Consider the following 18,498-nt stretch of genomic DNA (forward strand, 5'->3'; position numbering starts at 1 on the left):
CTATAATGCTCAGAACAGCCCCTAGAGAACACTACAATAAAAATATAATTAACCTCAAGAGGGCATAATCCCATGAAAATAGAATTACACAAAATAATGTTGTACAACCATATATTTTGCCCCTAGAGGGCATAATGCCTTACAAATTTTTAGACCTAGCAGACCTACTGCAATACTAAGGCCCTTAGAACACAAAACTACTCCAAGCTATAAAATAAATGTTCCAGCCATAAAAGAGCTTAAAAAGGGACTGAATGGTGGGAGGTTTTTTTGTGTGGTTCCTACTAACCTAGTGGCCTATACAGAAAGAGTGCATCATGCTGAATGTTTTGGTGGTGGTCCCATTGCCCTAGGACCACCACACGCTGAGTTATGGGCAACTATATTTTTGAAAAAGAATGCTTGCAAAGCATCAGGTGGCGAGTTTCCTGAGTGCAGTGAATATTATAGTATCAGCTCTACTGCTGTGCTGGGAGAGCCACCTTGCAGATTTCTGTGTTTTTTAAGTAAAGCATTTACCAATTATAAGTGTTTTTGGAAAAGCTATGGAGCGTGAAGGGGAGAGCCAAAAGAAATTACTCTGATTAGGTAACAGTGTGAACAATGTGACCTATGCTCCAATACTGCTGATGGAGTTTGCGCTGTTGGCGCTGTGAGCACTGTGAGGGCCATGGCGGCATGGAGCACGAAGGAGAAAGACATAAGAAAAAAATAGTTCACCCACGCTGCAGTATATCTGCAATCATGTAATTATCCATGTAACAGGGTCAGTCTGCAAGGCGGTAACAAAACCACCTGAAGGGGGACAAACATATAGCAATTAACAATGACATCAAGAATTTTTTGAAAGGCAAGCCCACCAACGAGTGAAAGTGATGGGTGTGAGGTGAGCATGGTTAAAAGCCCACAATACTTACAACAGGTCAAAGCGCTTGTGCCCTCGACCAAAAAAGAAGCCATTTTGCGGTTGGAAAGGCTCTGATTTTACTAATCGGAACCTTACCGATCGTAAAATAGCTTCATATATGATAGACTATGATTTATTTTAGAATTCGAGTTATTTCGTAACTATTTTATATAAACAAAGTCGCTCCTTTTCTACCGTGTCTACACTAGGCAAGGATATAGAAAACAACATTGTGATTTGCAGATGTATGTGACTTTCATTAAAAGTTGTGTAATGTATCCCATTCATAGGATGTGTTTCAGTAAAACAAAGTTACTTAAAAATCTTCCAAAAACGTAATACAAACATTTATATGTTTCTATTGTCATACATATAAAGCAAGACACACACGCACTTCCCGCGAATGCCATTAAAGCCAGAGTTTTACAATTTACATTGAATTAAATTTTAATTGTGCTGTTGGAGCCACACACATGATTGACCATATTCTGAGGATGGGCTCTTGTGTCTAATGAAAAGTACATCGTCACACCACCTTCTGCATTTTACAGCAATGGTGCTCTTGAGTTCTAAGAAGAGATGTCTTCATTCATTCACCTTTCTAAATATGCCATGTGTTTTCTTCACAGTGGGCAAGTTTTGTCCGTCACCCCAAGGAATGACAGGCAAACTGAGGTGATGAAGAATTTGACCGCCATGTTTGAGGTACAGTATATTACAAACCAGTGAAACCACCTAAATGTCTGTGAGTGACTTAAAGCACATGCGAACTGGGGCGAAGCTTCAGGAGGGTGTTTCTTTGGGGTGTTACACTCCCCTAATTAATGTATTTTCTGATAAACAGTTGGGTGGAGGGGCTTTCAATCGGGTATGGTGAGGTGTCTGCCGGATTACACCAGGGATTTTTAAATACACACCGACAAAAGCACACACACACAAACTCTCTCTGTGTTTTGTAAATCCTAGTAAATGTTAGTTTTTTTTGCAAAAAAAACTTAGTAATCTTTACCATTCCGCACTCCCTTTCTGCTGTCCCTTAGCCCCTCTCATGCACCCTGTTTTTGCGTAATTTATTTTAACAAAATCTATCAACGTGAGTGTTGGAAAATCTGAATCTCTCTCCCCTCCTCCCCCCCGCGCCCAATCTCACTGACCAAGCTACGCCCCATTACCGTGAATCGCCCGAATTGTGATTGACATACATGATTCTTTCGGTCTACATTTTCTAAGTAACAGCAGTGAATTAATAGCTCATTGGCATTCCAGAACTGGTTCTTTGCGTTTTAACTACACACATTGATCATTGTTTTCACTGTAATCTTGCCGATAGTTTCTGCTCTTCTCGACTTTTATGGCCGACATGCATAGTTTACTTATCTTTAGAATCCCAAAGCACGAGGAGATTTTGTGATTCACTGCACTCGATGAGGCAGGCCTTGCTTTGGTTCTAGGGCACAATAGCTGTATCCACGGAGATGGGACTAACGGATAGACCCCACCAGTCATGCGGCACAAACATTTTGGAAATTAAGCAAAAGTTTTTAGAGCTGTTTCTCAGTTCGTTTAATTCACTGTGCAAATATGTTAAACTCTGCCACCAACAGAAGAGCTTGCCACATATAACCAACTATCATTGCAAGTAACAAATGTATGCGAGTGGTACTAAAGGCTTAGAGAAGAGAGGACGTGGCAGTGAGACACATTGTGAATCTTAAGATCCACATTCGCATTTCATTTGCCCTCCACTCTCCTCACTGCCTAGCCTGTCTGTCTCTCGATACCTGTCAAAGAAATGTGCATAGCTCACTGTGCTACCCATGGTTCGGGTCCTCTCTTAAATCAGCGCAGATTCTATTCTAGGTACCATCAAACTGTGCTGTTCTCGATTGATACCAAGAAAGCATTTGACTGCATTGAATGGCTCTTTCTGAAAAAGACACGTATTTGAGGCATGCCTGGGATCTTATATGTGTAAGTGGATTATGGCAAACTGTCATGGTCAATGAGTTGGTAAATGGAAATCTTCCAAATTAAATGCAGAGGGAAAGGGAAACAAAGCATGGGTGGCCACTGGCCCCACTATTATTCCCCACAGAGGTTGCGCCTCTTGCAGGAATTCTTGGACCAAATAGGCACATTAGGGGCATCTTAGTGGGGGCTGAAGCGGCGAAAGCAAGCGGTACCACCTTACCATCTAAATAATGCTCACCCTGCATTACCTACAAATGACCATTCAGTATTTCAGCTGGAACCGGTCTGAATAAAGACGCTACATTCTAAGATTGCACCTGGGGAAAGAATGGATATGCATTCTAGTGTGGTTGCCATGGCCTTTGTGTGTACATAACTAAGAGCTAGAGTGGATATCAATAATAGGTATGGTGATCCTTTCCTGCCTATTGTGCAACTTTCAGACTCTGACCCTGGGGTTTCCGAGGCTCAGTCTTAGACACCTACAACCTATCTCTAACTTTAGATGGATGGAAAGACAGCAAGGGTAAATGGAAACATTCTTATGGCACTTAGCGAATAGGGGGAGTTAGCATTCCCAGACATAAAGAGGTATCATAGAACAATCCAGATTGCATCACCTTCTCAACAGAAAATCGACGAGGCTTCATTCAACACTAGGCAATCAGGGAGTGCTGGATAGGCTGGTTAGGCAGATCAGTTGGTGGGATGCTTTTTTGTCTGTTTGTGGGTCTGTTTTTTGGCCTTGTGGGCCGGTTTATAGTGTTGATTTTTATGATCTTAAAATAAACATTGCCTGGGCAAACCCAAATCCGTGCAGTTTTCCATAACTTGCAAAAACACTTATACGTGTCTTTATAAGTTCAAAAATGCCCCCATTTGCAAAAACTGGCCACTTTTTGTAGCTATCTAATATGCTAATAGGGGCTGATATTATTTTGATGTCCGAGCCTATTTTCTGTCTCAATCCGACCATGCTTAGGTGTTAAACTATGCAGCTAAATAAAACTGGAAAAAACTAATGGAGGAATAATTGGACTATTTTAAATTTATATGAAATGTAATGTACAGGTTATTGGGTAGAAAGGGCTTATGGAGTTGAAGTCAATGGAAAAGAGTGACAGATACTACACAATTGCCTTTTTATTGAATGGTTTGAATCTAACAATCTCTGAAAAGGGGACTACACCCATGCTGAAATAAAGATTTTTGCATTAACTAATATGGATAGATGCTAGAGAGAACATGGGGGCAGACATGATCTCCTGCACATATGATGGGCTTGTATGGGGTGAGGTGAGGGCAATAGTGGGAGGGTAGTGGGTGCTATGGCAGGAAATTAGTTTGGGAGACACAATGATGAGGCAGATGAAATCATTTTAGATCATCGATAGCTGTGCAACCAACTATTTTTCTTTCTATTTCCAGAATTTATATAGCGCATGGCTACCCAATGGGCCTCCCATCGCTGGGAAAATCTTCACTCTAAATGAGAATATATATGAATCACTAAAATAAATGTGTTTTCAGTAATTTCCTAAAGGAGAATCCTAACAGCACAGAGACTAATTATAGCCTGTCTTTGGGGTAAGCATTATTGAGGTATAGAAAATGTTGCCATTTGAACAGGTAATTTATTTGTAAGAAAATGGGTTATTAGCTGAGGAGGATGTGAGTCATTCACAAGTAATATGTCCAGATCCTGTTCGGTCCAACACACAAGTTCAATAAATAAACCTAGGCTCAACGCCTGGTAACTATGCAGAGCAGACAGACTTACCTTAAGGAAAAGTATTTAAAGTATTAGTACCAAAACAGTTAAAAGTGAAAAAAACAACCCAATAAAATCCCACAATCAATTTCCAAAAATAAATAAATATTCAATAAGGGAAATGACTAAGTGTGTGTGTGGGGGGGGGAGGGTGCAAGAAATGAATATTTAAAGTTTTAGGACAAAAAGTGGCAGGAAAAACTAAAGCACCAATCAGAAATCACTGTAGGCAGTCTACCAGGTGCGACTAGGTGCAATTTCAGGCCGACCACGAAAAAGCAGAATTCAGATATCCCAAGCAGGTCACTCTGGTCAACGGGTTTACCTTCTGACCTAGACCAAACATGGAAGTCAAAATTCTCCAGCAAGGCAGTGCTGCAGGCTGAATCCTACAAGGTCCTCTCAGAGTTGGATAGCCATTGGACGGGGTCACACTAAAGCCGTTGGTTTTGAAGTTGAGTAAGCTTTTGTGCATAAATCAAAATTGGGCATTATTAATAATCTACAATCAAATTCATATATATACATTAACATGATGCTATTGCTTTGAAACAATGTTACTATGACCTGTTAAAGTACATTTTCCTGACTCATGCTAGTTAGACCTCAGCTAGGCCTGAATGCCATCTCATTCAAAATGGATGTCTCACATTCATACTCTGTTTATTATTTCAGCTGCACATAGTCAAGCAAGTCATATTTGTTTATTTCTGATCAATACTATTCTCGAAGAAGACTCTCTAGCTTGGGCTCTGCATGCAGTGTTACATTCCTACACACTAGTTCACTGTTGTTTATGTAACTAGTTTGTTCTGATACCTCCAGATGATGTTAGGTCAGAGAGGGCTGAATTAGTATTCAGATAGTGGGTTAGTATTTAGGTGGTAAGGTTCTATGACAATTCTAAAATCTTATATCTCATGTGCTCAAAATGTGTTTCTTTTGCTCACACCATGATGATTCTGTACTTTCCATGCTTGTCTATGGGAACATTTTATATGTAAACCTTCAAATTTGGGGAGGAGCCTGTTGCTGTTTTGCATGCTACTAGGGATGCTGTTTGATTTCGTACTGATTTTACTGCACATTTTGGATTTTTTTTTTTTTACTTTTTTGTACTGAGAGCTTGTATTGCAATTTCAGTTTCTGCCTTTAATTATCCTGTATTGTATCTTTTAAATTTTTTCAATAAATGTACATAAATCTCAAATTTTGCCCTTGAACTCACTTATTAAGTAAATCTTTTGTTATTTGACTGTATTTCTGACGTGCTGGTTTGTATCTTATCTTGGGCCACATTTAGCCATGAAAGGGTTTAACACTGTTCCCGATCCCCCCCACCCGTAGGTGGGCTAATAAAGGTGCCCTTTAAGCTGTAAGAGTTTAGACATACAGTGTGCCCATTACATTTTGGTAGCAGAGGATGGTTTCAAGATAAGGGTGCCTTTCGAGATCTCCAGTTTGACTTATCCTTAGACTGGCCTTCAGTCGACATTCCTGAATCCATTTTGGATTATCTACTGAGTTCCTGACAGCACTGCAGCTGTTCCTGAGCAAAAACGATTGTGAGGATTAATAGGGTGGAATGATTCTTGGGATTGAGAGTGTTGTGTGCTACTGATGCATTGTGGGAAGTGTAGTGGAGAGAGTGATTTCTGTTGAGTGATAGGATGAGTAGGAGTTTTTGGTTATATGTAACTGATTCTTAGTTCAGTTGCTGGTTTAAATATTATGATTTTGATCTACTTGTTATATTTGTGATTTGCCTCAAAAGGGTTTTGGGTTTATTGTTTGTTATTAGGTATTTGGATTTGTTGTAAGCCAAGATTTTGAGATGCCATTATTGAAGTTGTTGAACTTGTCTGCGAAGTGGTAGTGTGATTTACGAGGTGCCACTTTCACACAGATAGGGTTTCATAATTAAAAAGTTTCTTTCTAGGTTTTGCATATCTAAATTGGGTTGGTGTCATCTATTGTTCGGTACACAGGAGTAAGTACTCTAAGCAGAGGTGGAATGCTGTAGGACAGAAGTCCACTTTACTGTGAAATTGAGTATGACAATTGCTGTGGAGGTGCTAGTCTTGTTTCTATTAATTGTGAGATTCTTTTCATCTAACTTGTTGATTCTCACCAATTTACCTTAGGCAGACAAGGTTATTTTTTTATTTTGTGTGTGTTAGAAAGGTAGTGTATTGTTTTCACATTCACAGAAAAGCCACACTACAATTGGATAGCCAGCTGAGGAGCCTTGCTAGAATTGATGAGATATCACCACAAAGTCATGCTATCATTGTTGGTTGGTGCGACATTCGTGCTGTCATTGAGTGACCTTTGCCATAGCCACACTGGGACTGGAAGTTGTTAGTTATACTTTTTTTTGCAGATGTCTTATTATTTTCGGTGCAAATAATGGGTGCTGTGTTTAAAAAGACTAAAGCTCCTAGCATACCAGCTAAGGAGGCACAGAAAATGCCTCCAGAGGGCTTGTCTGCTTACAAGCTGTTGATGGACTTTTGGCTCTTTATATGTGCATGGATACAAGACTGGTATGAGTATATGGCTGGTGAGAAGGACGTGCAATTTCCTTTAGAGACTGTTTTTAGTATTAGAAAGCTGGCTTTCTTGAGACAAACAATGAATGAGAGAAAAACACTACATAGACCAACATAAATCAAAGCATTGAATAAATAGGATCGAATGGCCACAATGAAAGAGAGAAATGATTTAAAGGTTTATTGAGACAGTGGTTAGAAAATAAGTGGAACATTCAGGAAAGATCTTGGAGGGAGGATATGTTGGAAGGAGTGAAAGTGTTCTTTGCAATAGTTAACAAGACAATTGCTAAAAAGAAATCTGAAGGGACTGTAGGTGACAAAGAGAAACAAAATAAAGAAACAAATTCAGAATAGGAGTGTAACATTTTAAATGACATTTTGAACTCCAGACCTCCTCCATTTACAGATAGTGTACAGACACAAGAACAGAGACCAATGGTACAGGTATTAGCACAGCAGGTGAACCGGGTATGAGTGCACAGGGATTAACAGTGCTTGCTTTAACAAGCACAAGTACAACTGTGAGTGCAAGTGCTCCGCCTGAGAGTATATTGTCTGTTTTGCCTAATTCTATTAAGGATTCAGTTATTTGTAATGCTGTGTCTGCTGCTGTGTCTACTGATGGCTATGCGGTGCCTATTGCACTTTCTAAAGAGGGAGAGACTAATATTACACTCTTGAAGACTGAATTTGGAGAAATTCTACAGGGAACAATTGAATTAGCAGGTTAATGTCATATAATGTTCATGAAATTAGGTACCTGATTAAGAAAGCAGCAAGGTGTGCAGAAGAATCACATTTTTTTGTTGAAAATTTAGCTGAAGAATATGAAGTTGATAGAAGTAAGACAAAGGGTTTACAGAGGATATATAGAACAGATTTAAGGGAAGCAGAAACAGCAGAGTTGGGACCAGCAACTTTGCAAGCTTGCATTAAAGAATTAATTAAGCATACTAGGGACTGGAGAGATTTCAGAAAATACTGAGAAGAATGGAAGAAAAAAAACTGGTACTAAAAATAAAAATACTAAGACAGGTTGGAAAGTGAAGTTGGTTGTGAGTGATTCAGAACCAGAAGAGGTGGCATACTTTCCTTCAGGAAGTACATGGAGTGATGTATATGCATGTGCCTTGGACTAGGGGTGATCGCAATGCCTTTTCAACAAGTTTTTTCAAAACTGAGAGAGGAAACTGACACATACTACAAGGGGTCATAAATCAGTGATAGTTCTGAAGATGATTTTGATTGATTTGGATACATTATTTAAAATTGTTCCTAGTGATTTATGGATAGAGTGCAAGGATGCTGTTGTTTGGCCAACTTAAGAACCAACTAGAGTTTTACCTAATAATGCTCCAGTTGAGATTGTTTTGGAAAATTACACAGGGGCGGAAGAAAATTTGGAAGAAACAGTGCCCGAGAAGGAGGTAAACTTGACAAAGATAATAAGAGCTACACAAGAGCCAAAAGAGTCAGGACATGCTTACTATGAAAGACTTATGAGCTTTGTAGCATAGCAGAGTTGGAAATCCAGAAAAAGAAGGTGTTAGCAGATTTTTATCAGTTGTTGTTTTGGGTTTGCATCCAGACCTTAGTTCTCATAATCAACAGAGTGTGACATGTTGAAAGACTAAGAAATGGATGATGTTCTTAAGTATGGCAAATACTTTGGTGACTGCTTTGATGCTAGGCAGAAAAAGATCATGGAGAAGTTGATGATTGCGCAGACAAAGCAGATTCGGAGACGCACCATGAATCAGACAATGAGTTCTAATTCATATTGTATGCAGCCTAAAAATTCTGGAATGAGTGAAAAACATGGAATTCAAGGAGTGGGAATGAGAAATAAAATGGGGCTGAATCATGGTTGACGCGTAGCGAATGTGTATAATTCTAGAGTGCATGCAAATATTAAATTGCTTAAGAGGAACAGAATACTGCTTGTCACATTTACATTTGCAGTAAAATTGGAGACTGGAAGTGCAAGTGTAGAGAGAATGATTGTGTCTCCTCAGATGCAGCAAAACATAAATCAAACACAGACACGGTTTGCTACCCCAGCCCAACAGACCCCAATACAGAGTCTGCAAAATCAGTGACAGTTTCAGATTAATATGCCCATAGCTCCAGTATTGTAACAAACCATAAGAAACAAAATGCCATCCAATACAGGGAGGCAACTGAATCCATTGATTCTAGGCTATGATTTTCCTCAGCTTCCACCAAAGACAAATTCTCAATAACGGTGCCTGAGGGGGGAGGAGGATGGCATTGTTGGTGCAGTCCTAGATGTAGACTAGATATGCAGATGGTCAGATGAATTTAAATCCAATATCATTTTTGATCAATACTGCGGCTACCCGCTCTACAGTTTGTTCACTGGAGGTTCCAAACCTACTCCTCTTTGGAAAAGAGGTCCAAGTTGTATGCCTTAGCAATAACCAGACTATTAATCAGGTTACAGCAGATGTCCTAGTTAAAATCGGGTCAAAGGAAAACAGTCACCAGCTCATAGTGTATGATTTGAGTCCTGTTGATTAACTTGGTAGGGACTTGCTTTGCACAATGATCTCTGTCATTTACTGCAAATTTGATGACAAATGCACTTAGGTCAACCGAGAATAAAGAGAAAATCTCTATAGGAGACGCATCCTCGGAACGCGTGATTTGTCAAGGAGTATTATCTTTTCTGCCATGAGAAGAGTGGGTGCTCGCTTTCTATGTTTACTCACAAACATGGAGGAGTGATGGGACCTGTTGCTGCAGCTATTCCTGGTTATCTGAAGGCAGTTGCAGCTGTTTGTTTTGCAATAAAACAAAGTGAGTCAATTGTTATAGGTCATACTGTTGTGTAGCCATTTTAGCTATAGCTCCATGCACGTTGTTTTAGCATACTAGGCCTGCCGCTGTGCACTTTACCCTAGATATATTTTATTTGGCTTCATTTTATTATTGTTACAATATCCACTTTTACGGTCTTGTTTTATTTTCTGTCTATCTAACTGTTTTTGCCTAGGCCAACACTCTGTTCTCAAACAAGACATTCATGCTCACTCTGTGCTTCTTCCAAGGCTGCTGCAAGATAGGTTGCCGGTAAACATGGTATAAGTTTAGTCTCCGACATTCGTAGAAAACACACATCCTTACGTAGGGACATTTTCTCAGAACATCAGCTGTTTTATTATAAAAACACTTCCCTGTCCCTTACACGTTAGAGGGAGATTCCAGCCCGAGAACCACGACTGTATACTGATTGCTGAATGCTTCGCTACAGATGCTAATACAGACTTCAGGCCTTTGCTCAGGTATGGGGGATTGATGTCTTCCCAGGGGAACCGGAAGGACAGAATTAGAGCCTAACACGCTGTGCTCTATTATAGTATAGGTAGGAATTAGTCTATTGACTGTAGTGACAACATGGTAGCATTATTCTTCTGCTTCACTCTCCTTGTCACAATTTTTATCTTGTCATGCTGCATCATCCTGGTTATTGCAGCTCACGCTTTGCTATCTAAGATGCAGTTGCTTCATTAAAATCTTTATTGAAACATACACTGTCTCTGTTTGTCATTGTATATTTGAGACTAATGTAACTGAGAGAAACGGATGAGACCTTAGTGACCACGGCATCCCTGAGAAACCAATTATGTAATGCGCTCGGCTGTCCAGTCATCCCTGCCCTTGGGTAGAGATGAGGCGCTGCTAGTTAGCCAGAGCAAAACCCGGATTGGAGCCACAGGTGTTACCTGCAGTGGATCAGGCTTAGTCCCCCACACCACGGGTGATTCTGCTGCTCAAAATCCAGTAGTCTCATTAAAATAATGAGAGCCTACGTGACAGTACACTCATTTATTTGTCCCTCATTCATTTGAAATGTTGTTAACTCGCACCGGAACTAAGCATTTAACACAGAGATACCTCACAAGATATAAGCAGACAGTATTTGCGGCTACAAATAATTTGATGGAAGGTCCAATTCTTAAAATCCTGCAATGCTGTTGCCAGCTTCAGACAGTGAAGAAGATGATGATGAGGATCCTGAACAAGATTGTGATAATGTGTCAGAATTGTGTACCAAACCAAGACTAGATATTAAATATGTTCCCCTTGAAATGGCTGATCTGGCTTTGTTTGTAGACGGTTCTTTTCTGAGGGACCACCAAGGAGTGCTAACAGACGATTATGTGGTCCGTTCCATTTCTGAAATCATTGAAGCATCATACTTGTCTGGTTTAACTTCAGAAAAAGTGGCAGAGTTGATAGCTCTAACAAGAGCTTGCTGCCTAGCAGACAAATTGAGTGTGACAATCTACACAGATAGCCAATATGGATTTGGAATGGTACACAATTTTGGGCAGCTGTGATCACAAAGGGGTTTTATGAGATCCTCTGGTACTTCCATCAGGAATGTTCCTACATTCTTTTTTCCTTAACATGTTCTTAACATACATTTTCAGAAACAGCATACATCAGTTAAACATCTCACATACAGCCAAGATAGGCACAACAAGTATGGTACCGACCATCAAGGTGACCTCTGCATGGCAATATATCCGATTACAGTGCATACCAGTTACATATCAACAATAGGTTTATTTATACACAGTCAAATATATACATTATGGTGAGGAAGGTCTCCCACAGGTACACACCTCCCATCATACCACACCCCCATAGTCTGATCTGTGTGGTGATAATGCTGCAGCCTCTTTCATCCTCAGATACACTCTGTAAGGTTCCCAAACATTTCTGTGTTGAGCCCCAGGGTGCATCAGGTCACAGTACTAGAGGTGTGCAACAGTAGGCCATGTCTTTCAACTATACCGCTTCCATGGGGCGCACTGGTGACATCCAGCGGGTTGCCACTTGCCGCTTAGCAGGCAGCAGGGTTATTGTTGCAAATCCACATGCTGATTTAGGTAAATCCCTTGTAAAAGGCAAAAGAGCCAAGTCTGGCTTGGGATCCTACGGGACCACCAGCATCTCAGCCAGGGTGGAAATCACTTTTCTCCAATAGGGGGCCGCCACTGGACAGGTCTATGCCATATGCAAGAAAGCTACGTTAATCACCCAACATTTTTTACACCATGCCTCTCCCATTGGTGAGACGCAAGCAATGTGTTCGGGTATGTTCTATAGACTACGTAGAACTTTAAAGTGTATGAGTCTGTGTCGACAGCTAAAGGAAGTATCCTTCACCTGTGTGCAACAGTATTTGCAGGTCTATACCTGGCTCGTCCTTCCCAAATCAGCTTCCCATTCCCTTTTGGCAACAAATGTCACTACTTTTAAGTACAAGAAACAAATCGTCTTAGACATACCTGTTCTCTGAACTATCTTAGTATGTACCGGCAGTTCTGTTGGAGACTCCAGAAAGTCAGCCAGCATGGATCTTGCTGCTCGTCATAGCCTATGGTACAGTAGTGTGGCCAAGGCATTGTTTCCGCCCACTCCTGGAATGCCTGCAATGTTATAAACTGCTTTTCAGGGAACGGTCACACAGCAGCTCAATTGCCAAGTATTTAAGTATAATTGTGAATGGCTGGAGCAATGGTGAAGTAAAGGGATCGGGGAACACAACTGCATTGTAATGATCTGCATTATACGAAACGCATAAACATTGCACACACAGTTGAGGCTGTTAACAGGGTGTGTTAAAAGTTAAAAACACAGATGCAACATTAGGTTTTGTTAATAAAGGTGTATACAAGTGAAAATAATAAACAGATAAAAGAAGAAGTGGGGGATACACCTTAACCAGTCCCACGTGCTGTGGAATGTTTCAGCATGCCAAGGTCTGGCTAGCCACTACGTTCACCTCCACTCGTCCACAGTGGGGATTAAGGGCCAACACCGTTGGTCCTTTACACCTTAACATGCATGAGTCAGCAGAGTTGCGAAGACATTATTGTGCCCGATGTACCTGTGCCACCAGGTAATAAAGATAAGGGTCTGGGACGGCCAGCTCCCCCAAGTCCATGGGTGGTGTCAAAACCCATGCCAGAGCCACCCCATCGAGATACTGAGCAATGTCTGGCTTGGCATACTGTGCTCTAGAGTAACACGGGCCCTCATAATATCCGCGAAATGCCTCTGAGATATCTTTAGCAGACTTTTTTTTATGGCACCAAAAGAGCTGTTTCTACTAGCTATTTCTGTATGCTTCTTATATGCTTTCAGCACTAATGCCAGTGCTCTGTTCTTGGCGATCTCCTTCTTCAAATGCACAAGCTCTAATTTGCTTCCCTCACGACAGGGTCTCCCACTGTGCAATATCACGACATTCCTCCACACTGTTTCTTGTAAGAGTGCCAGTAGGGATCATGAGTCATACCATACTCAGACTGTAATCCTTTGAGTTCATTCTCAAGCCTATTTGCTTCATTAATGATTTGAGAATGCCCGAGGCCTTGGAGATACAAACTCCCTGTATGTATATCTTTAAGGCATCTCAAAGCATGCCCACCCTGGACACCGAGTCCTCGTTGCATTTTAAATAGTCAAGGATGGCCTCCCCAACCTCAGCCTTGAAGACTGCATTGCACAGTTCACTCTACTTTAATCACCACTGTCTGGTGGGTCTAAAAGAGCAGGGAGAGGCGAGTGATAGTTCATTCGGTAAATGTCAGTGTTTCCATTAAAATGTTAGTATTTCGCACAATTCTCATACACCGGTGGTGTCACCAGCCAATAGTCAATATGTGAACTGGTGTCATGCATTGTGGAGTAAAAGGTAAAGTCTGTATGATGTGGATGCATTATTCCCCATCCATCTGACATGTCCTAGAGGTCCATGATCTTATCATGTGCTACAGCGGCCTTTGGTGTCGGGCCATGGGTAACAGTAGATCTGTCCTGTTGTCTGGATAGCGTCACATTAAAATCCCTGCCCCAGATCATCGGGAGGTGAGCATACGTATGACATTTAGCTATCAGATCATCATAAAAGTCATAAATGTTGTTGTATCTGTGTTTGGGCCATAAATGCTCAGTGACACAAACGGGGTATCATGTATGCATCCCACAACAAGTATCCAACAGCCTTTGGGGTCTGTCAGCTACACTTGCAGTATGAAGGATATTGTGTTATGAATGAGGATCACTGCCCTGTGGGACCAAGAGCAATAGGATGAAAAAAACCTATGTGGTCCCCATGTGGATTCAAATATAGGAAGCATTCCTGGTAGCATATGTGTTTCCTGTAAGAAAACAATTCCTGACCCATGTCTCCTGAGAGATGCCTACACCTGTTGGGATTTCCAGAGGTTGTTGAGCCTGCGTACATTCCAACTAATTCATTTGAATGTTGAGGTGGCTTCTTCGTGTGTCATATGTACCTAATTGGTCGATTATGTCTACAATTGAGGACATTAGTCCCTACGAACCAGCAATAGGCCCCTTGACGGTGCATGAGATATTTCAATTTTAAACTTAACAATAACTCCACAGCTCCCCTCTCACACCAACTCTAAATGCTAGCGTAAGACCACTCCCCAACCAGAAACAAAGAAATACCAATGTTGCAGTATTCATAACTGCTGCTGTGGTCTAAATCCTTAGGGGGAGCCAGAGAGTGCGTAGCCAAACCAGGCACACAGTGAGTGTCCTCAAATGTAATAATGAATACGGAATCAATCCGATGCATATATCAACATTTGTGTTTTAGGTGGCGGAGAGGGCCCAAACCAGCACACCCCCGATCACCACCACCGTTACTGTGTTAGACACAGCCAACTTAAGTGCAGCAATTATGTTCAATGAAGGGTAAAAATTTGAAGGTTCAGCTCCGGCCGGGTCTCTGGGCATTAGTAGATTACATCTGTTCATCAATTGTCTCAGCATAGTCCATCTGTCAAGCAGCCCACACTTTGATTGCAAGGATGCTGTTGGGGTAGCAATGGCAGTGTAGTGGTTCACTTCCGAGTTCAGTCCTCATGTTTGCACAATGAAGCTTGTCTTTAACCCCGCTGAGAAGCCGTCAAATTTCAACACTTTGCTGGAAGACCTTCTTTTCAGGGATTCTGGGTATTTTGTAACTTACTGTACATTTTTTAATATTGTTGCACTAATTAACCGGAACACTAGAGGGGAATGTGAGTGTAGTTTGAGTATAAAAGAGCAGGAGTTTGTTAAAGAATATAATGAGAAGATAGTGAAAGTTTTGAGGGACTGGAACGATTACAAGAAAACAAGAGAACAGAGTAAGGCTGACATAGAACTTAGGGCTTCAAATTTGTATCCAAGTTTGAGAATGGAGCATGGAAGAAAAGGTGAATTCTGCATCATGAACCCATAGAAGTATTATCAATGGAGTTTGTGACAAATCATGAGAATAGGTGAAGTCGTGTTGTCAGTGATGAGTTTCTAAGGGGTGAAGAGCTAATACTTGGAGGAATTTATTATGTGTGTGAGAAGACTGCCTGTTTTAACCTACCTCATAATTGGGTGGGATCCTGCTATCTTGCGTTGATATTCCCTCAGATTTACCATATGAATAAGATGAGTGGTGTTGCTGGATTGAAGAGAGTGAAATTAGGTTGCTAGAGATATTTGGGGCTATGATTCCATCTATTGGAGTGGCTATGAATGATGCAAAAATCAGACGTTTGTCTGCACTTGTGGATTGGCTCGCTTCTAACACTGCTGGCACAGTAACACAAATAAATAATTATTTAATTGCTATGCATGTGATGATTGTGCAAAACCATCTAGGGCTAAGTATTAATCTCATGAAGGAAGGTGGAGTTTGAGGTTTGGAAGTTGAAACAGTGCTGCACCTTCATCCCAGATAACTAAAAGCTTATAGGGGCATACATTTCTAATATCACTACTGTTTCTGGAGAAGTCAAGGCTTTAGAAGAGTATGGTTTGTGGGAATCTATTGGTTCTTGGCTTGGTGTGGTTGGAAAGGGTTTTAGTAAGGTTGGTAAGTGTTTTGATAGTTTAGGAGAGGTCAATAATAACTATACTAACACCTGTGATTATTATTTTGATTTGTGTCATTGTACTGTTTCATGTGTTCAGATTGTCTGAATTAATATTCCCAAAATGTGGGCGTAGGGTGAAAAAGATGTTGTCCAAAATGAAGAGATGTGAGCTGAACATAGAGGATAGCAGAGATCAATTATATAATCAACTCACGTTGTTGAAGAATCGAAACACTAGTAGTGCATTCATGCACAATGGCTCCCTGTTGTTTATGTAACTAGTTTGTTCTGGCATATCCAGATGATATTAGGTCAGAGGGGACTGAATTAATATTCATGCAGTGGGTTAGTGCTGAAGAGGTAGGGCTGTATGACAATTCTAAAGTCTTATTTCTGATTTGTTGAATGTATTTTGTTTGCTCGCACCATGATAATTCTACACTTTCCATGTCTATGGAGTCATTTTCTTTATAAACCCTCAAATTTGGGGGGAAGATGATGTTTGGGTGCTATTTGGAATGCTGTCTGATATCTTACTGATTTTGCTGCACATTTGGGACTTACAATTTTTCTCCGATTTTTTCACTTTTCCTTACTGATGGCCTTCATGGCAAATTATTTCCAAGTAATCCAGCAGTTTGTGCATTTAGGTACACTGTATTGTATCTTTTATATTTTTGTAATAAAATTAAATACATTCCTAATTCCACCCGAGCCCTCACTTATTGAGTCAGTATTTTCCTAATTGACTGAATTTTTGCATGCTTACCCTATCTTGGGACACATTGCCTCATGAAATTGAGGTTTAACACTGTCCACAATCCATGCACCATTGGGCATGCTATTCAGGTATCTTTTGAGAAGTTGGATTTTAGGTGTACAGCATATCCTCAGTAAGAAAAGCTCAGAGCAGGAAAATTCAAATCTCATGCCTGCCAAAGTCCTCTCATCAGTTGGATTCAGCCCTTAGTTGAGGCAAGATTTCTACCTTCCAACTTGGTCTCTTTTATAGAGCTCAAAATCTTCCAGTCTTGTAAGCCTAGAAGCGGTGTAGGAAGCTTGCCTAGTGCGTGGTGCACACCTATGATGTTGGCACCTTATACCAGGTCCAGGCAACCCTTATTAGTGAAGGAAGACAGTCTCTTGGAAGTCAGGGCTTTCTAGAGGTAGCTGTGGATGAGAAGCCAAGACTTGTATAGGAGACATGCAAAGTTTATGCACTACCACAATAGTCACAGAGTAACTTATCACACATGAAAGGAACCACACAGTGTTACAAAAATAAAGGTACTTTATTACAGTAACGCTACACTAAATTACTTATAAGCAGTCCCCCCAACTGAAGGTAAGTATACACTATATATATGCACAATAGCAATCAAAGCATTAGCATAGAAAACAACAAGCATTGGCAAAGAATTGTAAAAAATAGTGAGGGCCCTAGGGGAGGGCCAAACCATATACTAAAATAGTGGGATGTGAAGTGAAGTACCCCACCCAAAAGTATGGAGTACTTAGAGGGGAACTGAGAGAACTCTGGACCCCGAGAGATGAGTACTTTAGTGATTCCCAGAAACTAAGAGAGCAGAGGTAAATACCTGGTTTTCCCAAGGACTAACATGGGGGCTTAGAAAATGGATTGTGCAAGGATAGGACCAGACCAGAGGGAACCAAAGGTGGATTCTGGAAGAAGAGGACTTGCAAAGGAATGGGATAGAGTCCAGTCCACGATGGAGTGTCCAGTTAGGGCAGGAGCCACTACCCACCCTTCTATGGATGAAGATCCTGGTCGCTGGGGAAGAAGAAGACCAGCTGTTGAGTCCAGGAGCTCCTTGGAGTGGTGCAGATAGTCTACCACTTTGGTCGTTGGGTTGCAGGTTGTCAGTGGTTAGGTGAACCACCAACAAGCCCTGGCAAATGCAAGAGGAGCCAAAAGAAGAGTTGCAAGGCTGAAGAGGACAAGCAAGATCCAGGGGACTCGGCCCTTGGAGGAGAGTCCGGGCTGACCCAGAGCAGTTGGGAGAGTCAGCAGAAGTAGTCTCAGCCCACACAGGCAACTCACTGACACCAGGCACATTAAGTTGCAGTGAGGCCAGTCAGCACACCTGGAAAGAGTCCCACGTCACTGGAGCAGCAGAGGAGAGACTGTCCTTTCAAGGATGAAGTGCTGGGGGCCGGTGCTACTCAGAGCCTGAAGATCCCTGGGTGCAGGAGACAACAAGCCTTGGTTGCTGCAAGAGTCACAGAGCACAGGGGTACTGTCCTGCAAGGAAACGCAAGGGCTCACATTTCCAGAGGAGAGCAGATCCATGCAGCCGGACGTCGTTGCTGTAGATGCCTGCAGATGCAGGGGAGTGACTCCTTCAC

General features: G+C 41.3%; 1 protein-coding gene across 1 annotated transcript in view; it reads left to right on the forward strand.

The window, feature by feature from the left end:
* CPB2 (carboxypeptidase B2) overlaps positions 1 to 18,498 on the forward strand; it is a 156,107-nt gene that overhangs the window by 42,117 nt on the left and 95,492 nt on the right. Inside the window, exon 2 of the mRNA XM_069205399.1 lies at positions 1,537 to 1,612. Within this exon, the coding sequence (XP_069061500.1) occupies positions 1,537 to 1,612 (76 nt within the window). The remainder of the gene's footprint in view (positions 1 to 1,536; positions 1,613 to 18,498) is intronic.

Source organism: Pleurodeles waltl, chromosome 8 (genome assembly GCF_031143425.1).
Source record: "Pleurodeles waltl isolate 20211129_DDA chromosome 8, aPleWal1.hap1.20221129, whole genome shotgun sequence".
Lineage (NCBI taxonomy): Eukaryota > Metazoa > Chordata > Amphibia > Caudata > Salamandridae > Pleurodeles > Pleurodeles waltl.